At 41.3% G+C, this 18752-nt stretch overlaps 1 protein-coding gene across 1 annotated transcript; it reads left to right on the top strand.

Annotated features, from left to right (window-relative positions):
• PPP6C (protein phosphatase 6 catalytic subunit) lies at positions 1-13030 on the top strand. The gene is made up of 7 exons (XM_083423828.1): positions 1-518; positions 4130-4225; positions 5926-5991; positions 8880-9021; positions 10331-10410; positions 10556-10765; positions 12074-13030. The coding sequence occupies exons 1-7, from the start codon at positions 444-446 to the stop codon at positions 12320-12322; spliced, it is 918 nt and encodes a 305-aa protein (XP_083279954.1). The 5' UTR covers positions 1-443; the 3' UTR covers positions 12323-13030.
• The last annotated feature ends 5722 nt before the right edge of the window (positions 13031-18752 follow it).

Raw genomic sequence — 18752 nt, forward strand, 5'->3', positions numbered from 1 at the left:
TGGGATTCACCTCAGAGCGCTGTAGGAGGAAGAAGCCGGTAGTCGTCTTCAATCTTATCGGAAATCAGTCTCCCGACGTCGAGTTTCGAACCTCCAGCGGAAGTGGGTCCCCTCGTTTCCGGTCTGGCTTCCCTCCCGCCGTGGGAGGGGAGGGAGCGAGAGGAAGAGAGAGGGAGGCGTTCTTGCGTCCTCCTTGCTTTTTGCTTTCGCTTATTTATTTATTTATTTTAAGGGACATTCGCCCTTTTTTCATCCGGAAATTCGAGGGAGTGGGTTTCCCGCTTCGCCATCAGGAATTGCCGTGTCCTCGCTTTCAGTCATCTCTCTCTTCTTACCTCGCACCTCTTCCTCCTCCTCCTCCTCCTCTTCTTCTCTCTCTATCTCTCTTTTCCCCCTCTTTTCCTACCTCCCACCTTCTCCCCCGAGAAAGCTGCCCTCCCAAAATGGCGCCTTTGGACTTGGACAAGTATGTTGAGATTGCGCGGCTTTGCAAGTACCTGCCCGAGAATGATCTCAAGGTAAGAGGAGATGGGGAGGCTGGGTCTTAGGAGGGGCAGGGGGCGAGTGGGGACCCCTTCCCCCCTCTCTTTCCACGTAGGGCTCTACTTGAGCTTCCGCTTTCACGGAAGCCGCCCCAGCGCGTAGCGGCAACACGGGCACCCGCTGAAACGCTTTGATCAGTGGCCCCACAGTTAGCTAATTACTGGGCACCCCTATTTTTACAAAGCCAAGCCATGGACCCCCTACTTTTGAATCCCTAATAAGCAAATCATTTTAGGTATACTTAAAAATAACTGTAAAATTTGTAATATTACAACAAAAAATGGCAAAGACTTAGTTGGGGGGGGACAAATTTAATTTTATTCATGTATAGTACAAGTAAACAAATTATGACATGTCTAGCAGCTACTAAACCTTAATTTTATATATTTGTTTGCTTGCTTGCTTCCTTGCGGTTCATCTGGTTTGCCCCAGTCACTTGGGGCGGCTCCCAACAAAACACTAAACCTAAATGTGATGGGAGAAATCATGTCTCTCTTGGCCCCCCCCAAATTTCCTTCCACGTTCAGTTCAATATTGCCTACTTTTATTCTCAAATCTGGTTCAACATCAAGCCAATTTCTAGATATTTCAAAGCTTCTTCAACTAACTTCTTATAATTAGCAAAAACCTTCACCCAGAATTGGTCCAGTCTACATTATTTGAAAAATGATTGTAATGAATCATCACTAGTCACGTCAACAAGTGCATCTTGCTCTTCTGCTGATACAGCCTAGGACTTGCCGATCAGAAGGTCGGTGGTTCAAATCCCCACTACGGGGTGAGCTCCCATTGCTCGGTCCCTATTCGTGCCAGCCTAGCAATTCGAAAGCACGTCAGAGTGCAAGTAGATATATAGATACCGCTCCAGCATGAAGGTAAATGGCGTTTCTGTGCGCTGCTCTGGTTTGCCAGAAGCAGCTTAGTCATGCTGGCCACATGATCTGGAAGCTGTACTCTGGCTCCCTCGGCCAGATGAGCGCCGCAACCCCAGAGTTGGCCACGACTGGACCTAATGGTCAGGGGTCCCTTTACCTATACTTGTAATGCCTAATAAAGATTTGGTGAAAACGTAGTAGGTGTACATCACATTCAAAAGGATTCTATAGCCATGACTTTTCAGAATTTAATACAGAGAAGTAATCTCTGAAGCTAGTCACTAAATCATGCAGGTGCTCAGTGGTGTAATATTTACTTCTGGTATCAATTTTTCGTCGGTAGCCTCCAGAAATGTCTCCAGTGTTGGAATATTAGTGAGGCTACCATCTTCTCAGCTTACCCATAACCATAATTTTTAAATCATTGCCTCAATCTTATCTTCAACGTAAAAAATATTCACATCACTACCTTGGAAGCTTGTGTTGAGAGTGTTTACGTGAAACCGTCTGCTAAGTAGTCTACCATACACAACTGCGCAAAGTTGTTAAACTGATCACATGGAAATTTTGAGTCCGTCAGAAAAAGTTATACTGCACCACGTAATCGCTGTACGTCTGGACCCTTCAAATGAGAGTCTGTTTTATGTAATCAGAGATATCATATATGCTTCATTTCACAGTGTTGTTCAAAAGAGGTACAGTGATACCTCGGTTTAAGAACAGTCCTGTTTACGAACAATTCGGTATACAAAACTCCGCAAAACCGGAAGTAGTGTCCCGGTTTGCAAACTTTACCTCGGTCTAAGAATGGAATCTGAATGGTGGAAGGGCACCGGTGGCGGGAGGCCTCATTAGGGAAAGCGCGCCTCTGTTTAAGAACGGTTTTGGTTTAAGAACGGACTTCCCGAACGGACTAAGTTTGTAAACTGAGATACCACTGTACTGTGTTGATTTCCTTAGCTGCAGACTCACCAAGTACTCATTTGCATATAGCTGGCCCTATAGTATGAGCCTTTCCTGCTTTGGCAATGATTCTTGTCATATCAAGAAGCTAAGGTTGATTCTCCTGAGTGGTCACACCAGAGTTTTTCCTATGGCTTTTTGCCCCTTCTTCAACTGCAAGTTTGATCTTGAAAAAATCTATTGGTTTGTTTTTTGTAGTGGTTATGTTTTGTCTCCAAATGGCATTGAAGCGTAGCAGGCGTCATAGATTCATTAGCCAGAAGATCGTCATCATTGTACTTACGGATTTTTGTTTTTTCCTGTGATTGAGATATGAGATATAACACTAGTAGACGCGCTGGCACTAAGCATACTAGGAAGTATCCACAGAATTAACAGTTTGCTGACCCCTGTTCCAACTCTTCAATCTAATCAATATTTTGTGGTACAGTCCTATATCTCTTTGCTCAGTGAGGTTTATTCAGATGTAAGTGACTTTAGAAAGACCCAAAGCTTAGTGGAGAGCAGTAAGAGGCTCTTGCTCCTTTCATCAATTGATAAAAGGATTTTGCAGCAGTTGAAGCTTTTATTTTCTCTGTGTAGAAAGTATCACGAGTCCACATTACCTCTTCAAAAAAATTTCCTCTTGGGATTAGCTGAGAAGCTGCAAACTGTCCCCCTCCCCATCTTCAGAGTATCAAGGCAGTGTCTGATAGGGACGTATGGGTTCCTTTTTCTTTGAGTGGGAGTTTGGTGGCAGATTTCCTGGCAGCCAACTCCGGGAAATGGGCTTGTAGTTAATGCTGTGTTGTATGTTTGGTGCTTGGGATTAGGTTTTGTGTGTGTGTGTGTGTGTGTGTGTTTTAAGTCTTTGCATGATCCCTTTGTGTTGAGTACTTTGAGCAGGGTGTATTTTTTCTTTCTTTCGTGATACCTTCTCTTATCCACTTTATGGTAGCAAAAAAGCTATGCTAACATACAGTCATACCTCATGTTATTTTTGCTTCAGGTTGAACATTTTCAGGTTGCGTCCCGTGGCAGCCCGGAAGTACCGGAAAGGGTTACTTCTGGGTTTTGCCGCATGCACAAACGCGCAAAATGACATCATGCGCAGAAGCGGCGAATCATGACCCGCACACATTGTGAACCCTCATTGTGAAGCCATTGTTTTCGAGAGGTCAATTTATGTTTGATCTACTGTTATCTTCCTTTTGGCACCTATTGAAATTTGAGAGTTCTGAGAAAAGTAGATAAAATCTGGGATAACTGGCTCTTCTCAGAACAGAAGCCTTTAATTAACAGGAAATAAAATCACAGTTGGATTAACTGCTGAGATGCGTTACCTAATTTCCTAGAGGAAGTAAAAGTTTCCACCAGGTAAACTGGAAGGACAGTTTTGTAGAGGATTTTTATTTACAAACTACAGTTGTCTAGATGGTTGGACAGTGTTCTACAAGCTACTAACATGAGTTTGACCAAACTGAGGGAGGCAGTGGAAGACAGGAGTGCCTGGTGTGCACTGGTCCATGGGGTCATGAAGAGTCGGACATGACTAAACAACAACAACAACAACAACACAGTTGTCTATAGACAGCTCCTTAAAGTTCCTGTGGGTTAGTAACTTCAATGTACATGTTTACAAAGCTGACCCTTTCACAAGTTTCTGGTTTGACATGTTCATAACCTTGTTAGCTGGCTATGTGCTATTGTGATGACCATAATGCAGAGAAATCTTGTATTAATGACCAAAATGCACTCTCTCTTTGTAGCGCTTGTGTGACTACGTCTGTGACCTTCTTCTAGAAGAATCTAATGTGCAGCCAGTGTCTACACCAGTTACAGTCTGCGGTGACATACATGGACAGGTGGAGTTTTATATGGATTGTTCCTTTGATGCTATACCCTCCAATAATAAAGGATTGACACTTGCAAACAATCTTTTGCATTGTAAAAGAATGTGCAAGTATTCACTAGGGGGACATGGAAACAGCAATGCAACATAATATCCCTCCCTTTTTTATACCTTGAAAGAAAATGTTTTTGTTGTCATTTGTTCATAATGATAATACTATACGTTCCACAAAATTCAGAAGTGACAGTTGCTTGAGGGTACTCAAGAGCAAGGTGTGTTAATTTTCTGGAAGCAAGCATGATCTATTCATTTCTTTCCCCCTCCAAACAAGTAATCCAGCTTGCAGAATGGGGACTCAGCTGCATAGCTGCAAATGAAATATTTTAAGTGTGTTGTAAAGACATTAGATGGCAACGGGTGAGCTATGGCAAATTCAATATATTTTTCAAAACTTTTTTTTTTAAATGCATTTTCACAGTGTTTTTTTATATGTGTGTAGATTCCACCTGAGTTGACTCATTGAATCATTTTCTGAATAACCAGGCTACATAGTTTCATTGGTTTTGGTTCTTGGCCTTTAGACTGCAGTTAATTGAACTGCTTAACATTAACAGGAGTATTATCCCTGAAGCCTCTAATACAGAAGTAATTCTGTTCAAAGGTTATAGATACTGTGCCCAGAGGAAGCTTGCAGGATTAAATCAAAGGCTTCCTTTAGATCAGCACTCTTGCAGTAAAACCAATGGTGCTGCTTATGATTTGTATTGCAAGATTAAAAAAATAGAGAAACAGAGTTCTTGCAGTGATGCCATGCTACAAAGTTATGGCAGTATTTCGTTGTGGGTGGTGCATTTGCAGTGCTTTAGAAGTGATAGTCTAGGTGTACTTTGCAAGAACTAAATGTTGGTCAAGAGGTTGGGCGTGGTAGAGAGAGCATCACTTAGTGATGCGTGGAATACTTATTTCCTCCCAATGCACCATTGAAACCATAAAACAAATATTAACATTAGTTTTTGAAAGGAGTACCGAGGCCCATAATTGAACACAGAATATTTATCAGGAATAGTTCAGATGTTGTCTGCCTTGCATTGATTCAGCATCAAACAGTTTAGGTAAACCCAGGATCAAGCTAGTAGTAGCATTTTAGCTGTTTGAATGTGGGATTCTAACACTTCAACATCCCCTAATACACCTATGTCTGTCCAGTCTGTGCCTTTTCTTCAGATGCCTTTCAGAGCCACCTGTTTTTTAAAAAAACGAAAGTTCATAACTTTTGGGGCGTTTAAAGTCATTTGGGTTTAACACATAATGTTTTTTTTAAAAAAAAAAAATTTCAGAGTTTCAAAAAAACAATTTTTTTACACACACACTTATTTACATTAAACCATAATCCATATCACTACCTTTATGGGGTTCCCTGAACCCCCTGATTTCCCCCCACCCCTCTCTTGGCTTCCAAAATTTATCTTCTTTTTTAAACTGCATCTAATTACATTTATCCAAATTATTATACTGTACTTCATTTTTATCCTTTGTCATTTTAAATTACAAGTGCTATATCAATCCTGCTAGAGTTTTTACAATTTTTCCAGTGTTCTTTAATATACTGTATTCTATAAAGTTATGCCATTCTTTGTTGAATTTGTTATCCTCTTGGTTTATCACAGAATGTTAATGATACAAGCCTTCCCTCCTTTTGTTTTTGTGTTCCAGTTTTATGATTTATGTGAATTGTTCAGAACTGGAGGTCAGGTTCCTGACACAAACTATATATTTATGGTATGTACAAATTAAATTCTAAAATTCTAAAAATAACTAGCAGGTTTTTAATGTAGTACATCCATGACTTGGTCCTGTTTCCTTGCTTGCTGTGTCTTGCCTCTGCTTTTTTCTCTCTTTACCATCTCAGAAAATATAATCTAATTAATGAAGGCTTGGACTGAAGTGCTTGATTGCTCACGTTCCTGAAATTTCAAACCTTTGCTCAGCACTGTGCAAAACTGGTAGAAGTAGAAAATAGTTCAAATTCTTTTCAGGGCAATGAGGAAGAGGTTTGTTTCTTTGTGAGGGGGTATCTTATTATTATTGATGCAGCTTTCATTATTGTGGGAATTCCTACTTTGCATGAATCAGTTACTTGGGATAGGAGAGGTTCTGAATCTAAACAGAACATTTGAAATGTATTTTATATGAGGCATAGTAGAAGGGCAGAGGTTGTGGCTTTCTGCAAGTACAGTTTTTTTAAAACAGTTGTGCTCCTAGAACTTGTGAGGGGCCATAACTCAGTGTTAGAGCACATGCTTAATACATCAAAGGTCCTACATCAGAATTAAAATTTGCTCATGCCACACAGATCTTTTTTATTGATAAGAAATATATTGGAAAACAAAAAGAAATAACTCCTAGCAGTGCCAGGTTTATAACATAGAACACAACTGCTTTATAATATGATCACAGGATATCCAAAAAGTATAAAACAACACAGCTACATAAGAACATGAATCATTCCCAAAATATAATGATAAATGAGCCTCGTAGTACCTTAAGTATGTATACAAACTCCTCAGTATGAGCTTTCTTTTGTTGGGTAATCTTATTTATATTAGGCCTAATTTGAGGCACACTCGTCTTATCAGCAGTGTGGTGTAGTGGTTAGGAGTGTTAGACTCGTAATCAGGTGTCCGTCTCCGCTCCTCCACATGCGGTTTCTGGGTGACCTTGGGCTAGTCTCACTTCTTTGGAGTCTCAGTCTCACAGAGTGTTTGTTGTGGAAGAGGAAGGGAAAGGAGAATGTTAGCCTCTTTGAGACTCCACTTCGGGTAGTAATAACGTGAGATATCAAATCCAAACTCCTCTTCTTCTTCTTAACAGCACAGAGAATCCTTTCTCTTTTATGATCTTTCGTATTTGTCAGAGTTGAAAATCCCTGTTCCCAACAATATGTCAAGGAGAACTGTAAAAGAATAGTCAATACTATTCTCCAGCACAATTATGGATCTCAGTTAGGATTGTCCTCAGTATCACTTGATGCTCTTGCTTTGAAAAGATATCTTTCCATATCCTGCAACTAAAATAAAATATTTTCATACTATACTATGCTGCACAACACTGAAATGTTTAGGTGTTTCTTTGATTGTCCTTTAGTCTACCTAAAGGTAGACTACACCCTTTGAGAACTACTGTCCTAGATTCAATCATTGTCATCCCCTGTTATCATTCATTATTTAAATTCATTGCCCACCCTTCACCAGCAGGTCCCAGGACAGCAAGTTAAAATTCAGAATTAAAAATAGTTAAAGCAGATTGGGGTCACAGAAATAGAACAAGTCCCCAAAATGCACATTTCAGATGTCAAACACCAAGGTAAAGAAGTGTTCAGCACTCACTGAAAACTGTATGGTGAAGAAGCCAAATGCATTTCTCTGCAGAATAGGCCTGGGTGATTTTGTGATAGATAGTTGAAAACCAGTTTGATGACAACTGGTTCAAAATATTTGCCCTGATGATAAACCTTATGAAGCCAAGCCAGAATGCTTTTGTCTGTTGTTCTGACGGATTAGCTCTCCCCTGCCTCCTGCAGGGGGCAGCAAACCACAGAGCAGCGGTAGACTGGGAACTTTTAGGCAGGCTGGCAGGTGCTGGGATCGGCATTCTGCCATGGGGTTATTCAGAGTTTAGAAAATAAATAAATAAGCCTTGCACCACTTAAACCTCTTTTTCCCCAAGTTTCCTGCTACAGTGGTACCTCGGGTTACATACGCTTCAGGTTACATACACTTCAGGTTACAGACTCGGCTGACCCAGAAATAGTGCTTCAGGTTAAGAACTTTGCTTCAGGATGAGAACAGAAATCGTGCTCTGGCGGTGTGGCAGCAACAGGAGGCCCCATTAGCTAAAGTGGTGCTTCAGGTTAAGAACAGTTTCAGGTTAAGTACAGACCTCCGGAACGAATTAAGTACTTAACCTGAGGAACTACTGTATTTTTCTTTTTCCACACGCCACCCATGTGTGTCTGCTTTCCCTTTCTCTCTTTCTCTGTGTGCTTGCTTGTGTCTCCCCCCCTTGTTCTGCCTGCCTGCGTGTGCCTTCAAGGAAGCCCCTACGCCCCACATGAGCTGAAGTGGTATGGCTCATCTGTAGGGCTGGGCAAGGTATCTCAGCTGCTTCTTCCTTGCCTAAGGTGGGAAGAAGCAGCCAAGATACATTTCAGATATTATGATATATTATTATATCGCAGTATTTAGCTGCTGATGCATCACAATGCTGAAAACCAAATATTGCCCAGCCCTATTGGGGAGGAAATTCCACAATTTGGGGGCTGCCCCGGTTAAAAAAAAGTACCTGGTCTACTGACTCGTCTGAAGGGGATTGCTTGTTTTTATAATAGTATGTAAGCTGTTTTACTATCCCTCCTTTTCTTTTTTCTTTAATTGTATCATTATGTGTTGTGCCCTGTGACCTTAAAGGCAAAGTGCAGATAAACAGTCTTATAAATAAATAAGCAAGCAAGCAAGCAGGCATACATATACTTCTGGAAGCAGAGGCTAGCAGCCCAGTCCTATGCATATTTAGTCTGATACAAGTGCCTCAGAGTTCAAGCACTTGTAACATTGCAGCCTGAGTGTCTCATGTCATGCAGTATAGTAAAACGTTGTTTAACTTTTCAGGGTGACTTTGTAGACCGAGGCTATTATAGCCTTGAGACGTTTACCTATCTTCTTGCCCTAAAAGCAAAATGGCCTGATCGCATCACACTTTTACGTGGGAATCATGAGAGCAGACAGATAACTCAAGTGTATGGATTTTATGGTAAGTTCTCTTCCTACCCTACCTTCAGTTTCATAGTTATAATCAACATAAGCACGTGATGAGTTGGCTTGTCCTCTTAGAAGCTGTAGAACAAGGGTGCTGAGCCTCTGGCTCAGGGGCCAGATGTGGCCTCCAAGCCTCTCATGTTTGGACCTTAAGACTCACCCCGAGCCATCCAGCTCACCTTCCCTTCTTCACATCCTTATTGAGCCTTCTTGCCTGTCCTTTAACACTAACAATAACTCTTGCTTGTCTGGATGGAGGATAGAGAGGGATGTGTTAATGTGTGCAGAAACTAGCCTCCTGTACAAAAGTAAACAAACAAACGAACTCTAATTGCTCTAACTTCTTTTGCCTCTGATTCCACCCATCACTGGCTGTGGCTCCTGCAACTTTGCCAGACGTGAAAAAGTCCTTGGGCTGAAAAAGTCCTTGACTCTTGGGCTGAAAAAGTCCCATGCCCTTCCTGTAGAGTTTGGAACATTTTTAGAAGGATTGTGAACAAGGGGTTTGTTGTTAAAACAAGCATAAGCTTCTGCTTTATAATGTAGGAAGCTGTCCTTAGAATCTTACAGTGATGCATAGTGCTAAGATCTAGAAATAGAGATTCTGTGTTAATTTCCCTCACAATATATTTTGAAGTGCACCCACCCACCCAAAGAATCCTGGGAACTGTTGTTTGTTGAGGCTGCTGGGAATTGCTTTTCTGAGGAGTAAACTATAGTTCCCAGGATTCTGGCGGGGACACGACGGAATGAACAGTGCTTTAAAAATATGTTGTAATATGGACAACTGATTGGACCTGTATCTGCAACTGTGTGTGAAGGAAGAATATGGCTTAATTAGATTTGTCTAATGGAGTATTGGACTTGAAATGGAGCAGGTTGTTTGTGGGCATGCTGAGTGATGCTGGGCATGCAATTATATTTAATTTACTTTTTGAAAAAGACATATTTTCAAAGTCTCACAATTGATGTAAAAATCATGTTCATCTGCTCATTGAGCATTTCTTTCTTCATGATAGATTTAAATGATTACACATTTTTTCAAGTTATTCAAGAAATGTGAACCAGTTAGGATAAAACTTTTTAAGTAGTTAAATCTGTTTTGTTGTTGTGATTATAATGAATTTTGGATGCAACCCAAATTAAATGAGTGATTAGGTGAACAGATAATGCTGAGTTTTCAGTCAACATGGGAGCTCCTATCTCCGCTGTTGTTCCTACAACCCGCCTAGTTTAGTCTGAGAAATTATGATCACTAAAACATTATTCTCTTCACCTCTTTCCCCTGCTTCTTTCTCCAATAGATGAATGCCAAACCAAATATGGTAATGCTAATGCCTGGAGATACTGCACCAAAGTTTTTGACATGCTCACAGTAGCAGCGGTAAGGGTTTCTTTTAAGTGAATAACAAGTGACTTTCTGTCTCTGTTTCTCTAATTATACATTTACCAAAGGGTTTATTTTATTTTATTTTTTTATTTCATCTTTTTTAATAACATCTTCGCCTTCTGTCTTTTTCCCTTTCAAGTTAATAGATGAGCAGATCCTCTGTGTCCATGGGGGCCTGTCTCCAGACATAAAAACACTGGACCAGATTCGGACTATCGAGCGCAACCAAGAGATCCCACACAAAGGAGCTTTTTGTGACCTCGTTTGGTCTGACCCAGAAGATGTGGATACCTGGGCCATAAGTCCCCGAGGTGCAGGCTGGCTGTTTGGGGCAAAAGTTACAAATGAGGTAAGAAAACCCAGTTTCCCAGCCATGTCTCTGGCAATGACTCTGGCCTGCAATCAGAAAGTATTGCCTGAGAAAGAGAAATGATGGGGAGTTTAAGACGGTGTTTGCCTCAGAAAACAGGTTTGCATTTTGGGAACAGTTTCGTTTTATGATTCTGTTTTTGCTTCACACAACTGTTGCATTTGATATCCTGTTACTTGCACGAGGCAAGTTAAGACTGGGTGTGCCCATTCCATCTTATTCATGTTGCTGGGGGTGCAAGTGCTAATAGTACTATTATTTTTATTATATCCCACCTGTTCTCCAAAGAGGTCAAGGTTACTAACATATGTGGTTCTCTCCCTCCTGATTTAATCCCCACCACAGCCCTATAAAGGGATGCAGGTGGCGCTGTGATTTAAACCACAAGAGCCTAGGGCTTGCCGATCAGAAGGTCAGCAGTTCAAATCCCCGTGACGGGGTGAGCTCCCGTTGCTCAGTCCCTGCTCCTGCCAACCTAGCAGTTCGAAAGACGTCAAAGTGCAAGTAGATAAATAGGTACCACTCCGGTGGGAAGGTAAACGGCGTTTCCATGCGCTGCTCTGATTCACCAGAAGTGGCTTAGTCTGTTGGCCACATGACCCAGAACTCCTTCGGCCAATAAAGTGAGATGAGTGCCTCATCCCCAGAGTCAGCCACGACTGGACCTAATGGTCAGCGGTCCCTTTACCCTTTACCTTTACAGCCCTATCAGGTAGGTTAAGGTGAGAGGCTGTGACCCACCCAAAGGCACCCAGTGAGCTTCATGGCTGAGTGGATATTCAAACTCCCATCTTCTAGGTTCTTTTCCAACACACTGCTATATAGTATAAATCTTGTGCTTGGGGATATTTTATTGGAAAATACGACACTGGTGTAGGATGTCTGGATACAGTAATCAAAATGGTTGCACTTCATGTTACTTCATATTGAAAGTGCCTTAGTGCTGTGTCACTGCTGCCTAGTTTGGTTAACATATTCTTAAAGATTGCATTCAGCTTTCAGGATCATATTTTAAAAGCATCAACTCTTAAGGAGAAACTGAGAGTTTAAGGGGAGAGAACAGGAGAGTATTTGAAAGGAGACTTTAGTATGAGAGAAAGAACATCGCTGCCTCCTGCTCTGTGTCTTTGTGCTGGGCTTCTGAAGTGTTGCCATGGCTCCTTGTCAGTGGAATAGAATGCGTGTGCGTCCGTGCATGTGTGTGTGTGCGCTCGCGCACTACCTCCAACATTTTTACTGTAAATATTTTCCTTAACTTCCTTCCTTATTTTTTTGTTTACACCTTAGTTTGTCCATATCAACAACTTAAAGCTCATCTGCCGAGCCCACCAGCTGGTGCACGAAGGTTATAAATTTATGTTTGATGAGAAGTTGGTCACAGTGTGGTCTGCTCCGAACTACTGCTATCGCTGTGGAAATATTGCCTCAATCATGGTATTCAAAGATGTAAATACAAGGGAACCAAAGCTCTTCCGTGCAGTTCCAGACTCAGAACGTGTGATTCCCCCAAGAACAACCACACCGTATTTCCTCTGAGATGTGGCTTTGCCCTTTTCTTTTGTGACATACCCTTTTAGCACTTTGCTGCTGAAATGCTGCCTCTTGCCTTTTATATACTTAAATTATCTAAACGTGTTGTATATTGTCAATAGGGGTGCATATTTAAATCTATCTCCCTCCTCTTATCCCTACCTTACCTTTCTTGCCAGCTTTTGAAACGTCTCTCAGCACCCACCTACCTACCTACCTACCTACCTACCTACCTGTTTTGTAGTACTTTCCCCCCAAAAAAACATAGGAACATGAATTTTCCCTTTAATAAATCTGAACAGCAAAACATCAGAACTAGTCTGATCTTTCATTCAGGGGGTTGACTTTGGGGAGGCTACTGTTTTTAATAAGCTCTTTAAAAATTTCAGCAGCAAAGTTGTATTTGGTGTGCATGATGGGACTGTCCGAGCCCTGCTAGTGAGTACATTTCCAAGATGTAAAAAAAATGTCCTGGTTTGTATTTTGCTTTGTCAGCATAAATAAATGGTGTTAATGGCTGCCCCTGATCTCCCTCCACCCGTTGCTTTATATTTTTAGGATTTAAACTAAAATGCAAAACCTCGTACAGGTAAACGAATTTGTACAACGAAATAATTGTTCTGATTTTTCTCAGATACTTTGTCTTTTTAATAAAGTCATAACTCAGTCTCTAGGTTAAGCATTCAAAATAAAGCCCTACATTGTTGATGTGAATTCATGTCTTTTCATTCTCCCCACCCTCTTTTCACAAAGAAATTTCACATGTGTGGTTATGGTTTGATTGATAGAATGTTTGGATTCTGCTAATACAGGACTTCCTTTTCCTTAGCTAAATTTCCACATAGCAGCCCCTGATTTTCAGGTGTGTCAGAGCTATCAGTTGTACAAGGAAGTAAACAACTTTTAATAAGAAAAAGTGATACCCAGGCATTTGTGTCCCTAGATGTTTTAAATTATATGGCCCACAGAAGGATCTGACTTGGTTGCTTAATATGTAACAGTAGTAATATTATGCAACCAAGTCAGACCCTTCTGTGGGCCATATAATTTAAAACATTTAGGGGTTATAAAACTGCAAGTTGTGATATAGTTGAATGAGTTGAACTTCTGAAAGGCAATGAGACTTGCACCATGCGTGCTTAATACAAGCATTAGATGCATTAATCTCAGTTCACCTGTCCCATCTAAATGCAGGGCCTTCTTGTCACCTGATGTAAATTACAGCTTTGGAGTGTGGCTGGTACTGTTATCTAGTACATAAACTGTTCCCTTGACACTGCCTTTTAATCAGGTATTTCTGATACACTGAAATGTTTGCTTCCAGGCACCAGAATACAGCTGGGTTGCTTTCATTTGGAGAGCTTGTCTAAAACATTTGGTAGAAATACTTGTATGCCGGAGTTTGCTTTTGTTTCAATCATGTGCTTTTTGCTCTCACTGGAGAATGCCCACACTTTCGGTTTCCAAGTTCCTCCTTGTTAATAGCCCTTCCTGGTATCACATCAGTAGATGTTCAAATTCAACCAAGATACAAGTATTCAAGCACACAGTATAAATATTCACTTTATATCGCTTTTACAAATATTTTTCAAATGACGAAAGTTACCTTAGCTACACCAAATCCACTAATTCTACAAATGTGGTCAAGCTGTTTTTGCGGCTGGACCAACTCCTCTCTCACAAGTCGGTTTTTATGGTTGCCTTGACCACTGCCTCCTATTTATGTGTGTGACCTTTTGCTTCTCTGCTGTACTTCGCTGCTTGCCTCTCATTAACACTGATGAGCTAACAGCTGTGGAAAATATCTATGACTTCTGCTTAAGTGAACAATTCGGTATATGAGACAGTGATGAGATATTGATCGTGGTAACAAGGATGCATGGCTATGTGTTTACAGGACCTATGCATAGCTTCTTTTTTTAAAAAAAATTAAATTAATTTTCTTTTTTCTCATTACAAATATATTTATAACATACAGTTTACATAACGTCTCTCCCTTCCTCCCTTTGGACTTACCCCAACTTCTATTTCTGATTTATTATCCTCATTATTGTATTCTGCTATTTTCTACAAATATCATATTTTTCCTTTTATTAGAGTATTTGTTCCCTATCCATAAAATTGTGTTTTATTTAAGTCCTACCATCAAGTCAATATTCTTTCTTTGTTTCTGCAAATATAAAGGGTTCCCACTCTTTTTCAAAATCTTTATTGTCCTTTTCCCGAAGTCAGTCTGTCAGCTTTGCCAACTCCACATAATATACGTGGCTTCTTAATAGTAGAGCCCTGCTCTGCATTGTGGACTGCTGTTTTAATCTTATTCCCTGTGTCAGTATATTTTAAAATTTATTTAAAAGCCTTTCTTTAACTGCTAAATATTTACACATCTCTTTAAGTGGTATACAAAAATACAACAATAAAACAGTATCCTAAAAACAGATGTATCCAAAGTTAGCACTCTTAATCAATGTGGGTTCCTTAATTTCAATGCGTCTTAGAATCATTAAATTGTAGAATCAGAATAGAAGGGACCCTGATGGTCATCTAGTCCAACTCTCTGCAATGCAGGAATCTCCGCTGGATTATACTTGGCCGATCACCATCCAAACTCTTAGAAACCTTTAAGGAAGGAGAGTTCACCACTTCTCATGGGAGTCTGTTCCACTGTTCATTAGCTCTTACTCTCAGAAAGTTCTTCCTGATGTTCAGTTGAAATCTCCTTTCTTGCAACTTGAATCCATTGGTTCATGCCCTAGACACGAGCAGGATAAAACAAGCTTCTTCTATATGACAGTCCTTCAGCTATTTGAAGATGGCTATCATATCTCCTCTCAGTTTCCTCTTTACCAGGCAAAACATACCCAATTCTCTCATCTATTCCTCATAAGGTTTGGTTCATCGTCCTCCACACACGCTCAGATTGTTAATATCCTTTTTTAATTGTGGTTCCCAGAACTGGTCACAGTACTGCAGGTGTGGTCTGATTTCTGTTGATTGGGACACTACTGTTGATGCAGCCTAGAATCGCATTAGCTTGATTTGCTGCTGCATCACACTGCTGTCTGGTGTTAACTTGTGGTCTACTAAGACCCCTAGATCCTATTCACAGATACTGCTAGTAAGCCAGGTGTCCTCCATCTTATATTTGTGCAGTTGGTTCTTCCTGCCTAAGTTTAGAACCTTACATTTGTTCCTATTGAAACTGATTTGTTAATTTGGGCCCAGTTCTCCAGTTTGTTAAGGTTGTTTATACAGCCATACCTCGGGTTGCGAACGTGATCCGTGCGGGAGGCGTGTTTGCAACCCACAGCACCGCATCTGCGAGTCATGTGCTTCTGCGCATGCACGTGATGTCATTTTGCACTTCTGCGTGAGCGCCGAAACCTGGAAGTAACCCGTTCCGGTACTTTTGGGTTTGACGTGGTTAGCAACCTGAAAATGCGCAACCCGCAGCATTCGTAACCCGAAGTATGACTGTAACGATGTTGAAAAAGAATGGGCCCAGGACAGAACCCTGCAGTACCCCATTTAACATTTTTTTCCAGGATGATGAGGAAATGTCAGTGAGCATTCTTTGGTTTCCATCAATCAAACAGCTACAAATACACCTAACAGTTACCTTGTACAGTCCACATTTTACCAGCTTCACAAGAATATCATGGGGGACTTTGTCAAAACACTTACTGAAATCAAGATAAACTATGTTCACAACATCCCCATGAACCACCAAGCTTATAACTACAGTGGACCCTCCAGATACGAATTAAATTTGATTCAGGGGTCCGTCCGCAACCCGAAAAGTCTGTAGGCAGAGGCACGCTTCTGCACGCAGCATGACTGAGTGCTTATGCACACGTGCGGCGCGCAGAGTGCTTCTGCGCATGTGCGCGGGGTGAAACCCGGAAGTATACACTTCCAGTTTTGCCATGTTCGTACCCGAAAATTACGTATCCAGAGCGGTATGGAACTAGAGGGTCCACTGTATATATATAAAACAGATTTGTATTGCATCAGTTGTTTTGAGAAACTCATGCTGGGTCTTAGTAATCACAGCACCCTTTTCTAGGTGCTCACAGATTGACCATACAGTCATACCTCCACGAACGTCCACCCCGTCTATCATCCATTTTAGCAGACATCTGATGCAAACCCAGAAGTACCGGAACGGGTTACTTCTGGGTTTGCCGCTTTGCGCATGTACAGAAGCGCTAAACCGATAGACACGCAGAGTGAGCTGTCAAGTGTCTCTTGTTGAGCTTCCGGGGCTCCGGAATGGATCCTGGACACTTGATGAGGTACCACTAATTATCTCTTGTAGGACCTTTCCTGGTATTGACGTCAAGCTGACCGGTTGGCAGTTACAGTACCTGGGGCTTATTTCTCCCCCTTTTTGAAGATTGAGACAACATTTGCCCTCTAGTCTGCAGGGACCTCACCAAGAGTTGTCCAAGAGTTCTCAAAGATTATACACCAGGGGTCAGTAACCTTTTTCAGCCATGGGCCGGTCCAGCATCCCTCAGACCATGTGGTGGGCTGGGCTATATGGGGGGGGGGGATGAACGAATTCCTATGCCCCACAAATAACCCAGAGATTTAAATAAAAGGACACATTCTAATATTGTAAAAACACCAGGCAGGCCCCACAAATAACCCAGAGATGCATTTTAAATAAAAGCACACAATCTACTCATGTAAAAACACCAAGCAGGACCCACAAATAACCCAGAGATGCATTTTCATAGAATCATAGAGTTGGAAGAGACCACAAGGGCCATTGAGTCCAATCCCCTGCCAAGCAGGAAACACCATCAGAGCACTCCTGACATATGGTTGTCAAGCCTCTGCTTAAAGACCTCCAAAGAAGGAGACTCCACCACACTCCTTGGCAGCAAATTCCACTGTCGAACAGCTCTTACTGTCAGGAAGTTCTTCCTAATGTTTAGGTGGAATCTTCTTTCTTGTAGTTTGGATCCATTGCTCCGTGTCCGCTTCTCTGGAGCAGCAGAAAACAACCTTTCTCCCTCCTCTATGTGACATCCTTTTATATATTTGAACATGACTATCATATCACCCCTTAACCTCCTCTTCTCCAGGCTAAATAAAAAGGCGCATTCTACTCATGTAAAAATACGCTGATTCCCGGACTGTCCATGGGCCAGATTGAGAAGGCGATTGGTTCGCATCCGGCCCCCAGGCCCCTGTTATAGACACTGAGATTACATCCGCAAGCTCTTTTAGTACCCTTGGATGCAGCTCCTCAAACCCTGAAGATCGGAATTCATTTAAATTAGGTGTTCCCTTACCACATTTCCTCCTATATTGGGCTGCAGCTCTCTCCTTGCATTGTTTATTTTTTTATCACCAGGTTGGGCACTGTTTTCCTTTTGGGTGAAGAAGATGGAGGCAAAGTAAGTGTTGAGTAGTTCCACCTTCTCTCTGTCACCCAAAGAATTTTCCATCTCCACGCAATGGTCCTACTACTTGCTGCTTCTACTCTAAGTAGAACTTAGTTGGATATAAACAGTATTATGAAAACAGAAATTCAGTAATAAGAGTGAGCTTATGGTTCAAGGAAAGCCTGTGCAGATAGAATATAGAATAAAATATGTTGGTGTTTGGGGTAGGTTGGAGTACTTTCCGGGGCTTTCTGAACTGAAAATTACTAACTTCCACTAACTTTTCACTTGTACAATACTGCAAATGATTTATGTTGCTGTATATCTGCTGTGACGCTTGTAATGTCCTTTATAATTGTGGTGTTCGTACAGAGCCCCTGGTCATCTCACGGACTGTTGACCCATAAACTACTAATCCGCTGCCACCAACCAGGTCCTCCCCGGTAAATCACCTAGTCTCAGTCGGGTTCTTAAGTTAACAAAGAAGAGTGTAGTTTATTTCAAACACAAATAAACTTTAACTGCATTCAAACGTTGTTACTCTTTACCTTCTTAGTCTTATTTTATCCTGTCTCTAACTCTTCTACCTCCCCTCACACAAGAACCAACTGCACTGTCTATTTCCAACGGTCTGCCAACTGCTTTCCCAACTGCCTTTCCCAACCAACCAAAACTAACCCAAACCTCAGGCTGAGCCCTTTTATAAGCAGATGGGCTCCGCCTCTCACTTTTCTATTGGTCTACCTGTTAACCCTTTCTCTTCCCCCGTACAGACATTTTCAAACGAACGGGCAAACACCACAATAATATTTTTTTTAAATTGTAGCTACCGAGTTATTGTCATTAGGATCCTATGGACAACCCAGTTTGAAGCAGCTGTTTTCTCAAGATCTTCAGTATAAATGTGTGTGGGTGTACACAAGAAACTGTAATTACAGTACATAATGACTAATGTGTGTGTTTTTTAATAGGGAGGTTTTGCACAATCTTTATGATAATTTAAGTATTTTATCACTGTTTTGTTGATTGTTTTAAAGGTA

Source organism: Podarcis tiliguerta, assembly GCF_965153285.1.
Source record: "Podarcis tiliguerta genome assembly, chromosome: Z".
NCBI classification, from domain to species: Eukaryota; Metazoa; Chordata; class Lepidosauria; order Squamata; family Lacertidae; genus Podarcis; species Podarcis tiliguerta.

Bases quoted from the DNA above. Each gene is read 5' to 3' on its own strand.
- PPP6C (XM_083423828.1), top strand. From the start codon at position 444: ATGGCGCCTTTGGACTTGGACAAGTATGTTGAGATTGCGCGGCTTTGC. The intron at 519-4,129 runs GTAAGAGGAGAT...CTCTCTTTGTAG, and splicing joins TGCCCGAGAATGATCTCAAG to CGCTTGTGTGACTACGTCTG. The intron at 4,226-5,925 runs GTGGAGTTTTAT...TTTGTGTTCCAG, and splicing joins GCGGTGACATACATGGACAG to TTTTATGATTTATGTGAATT.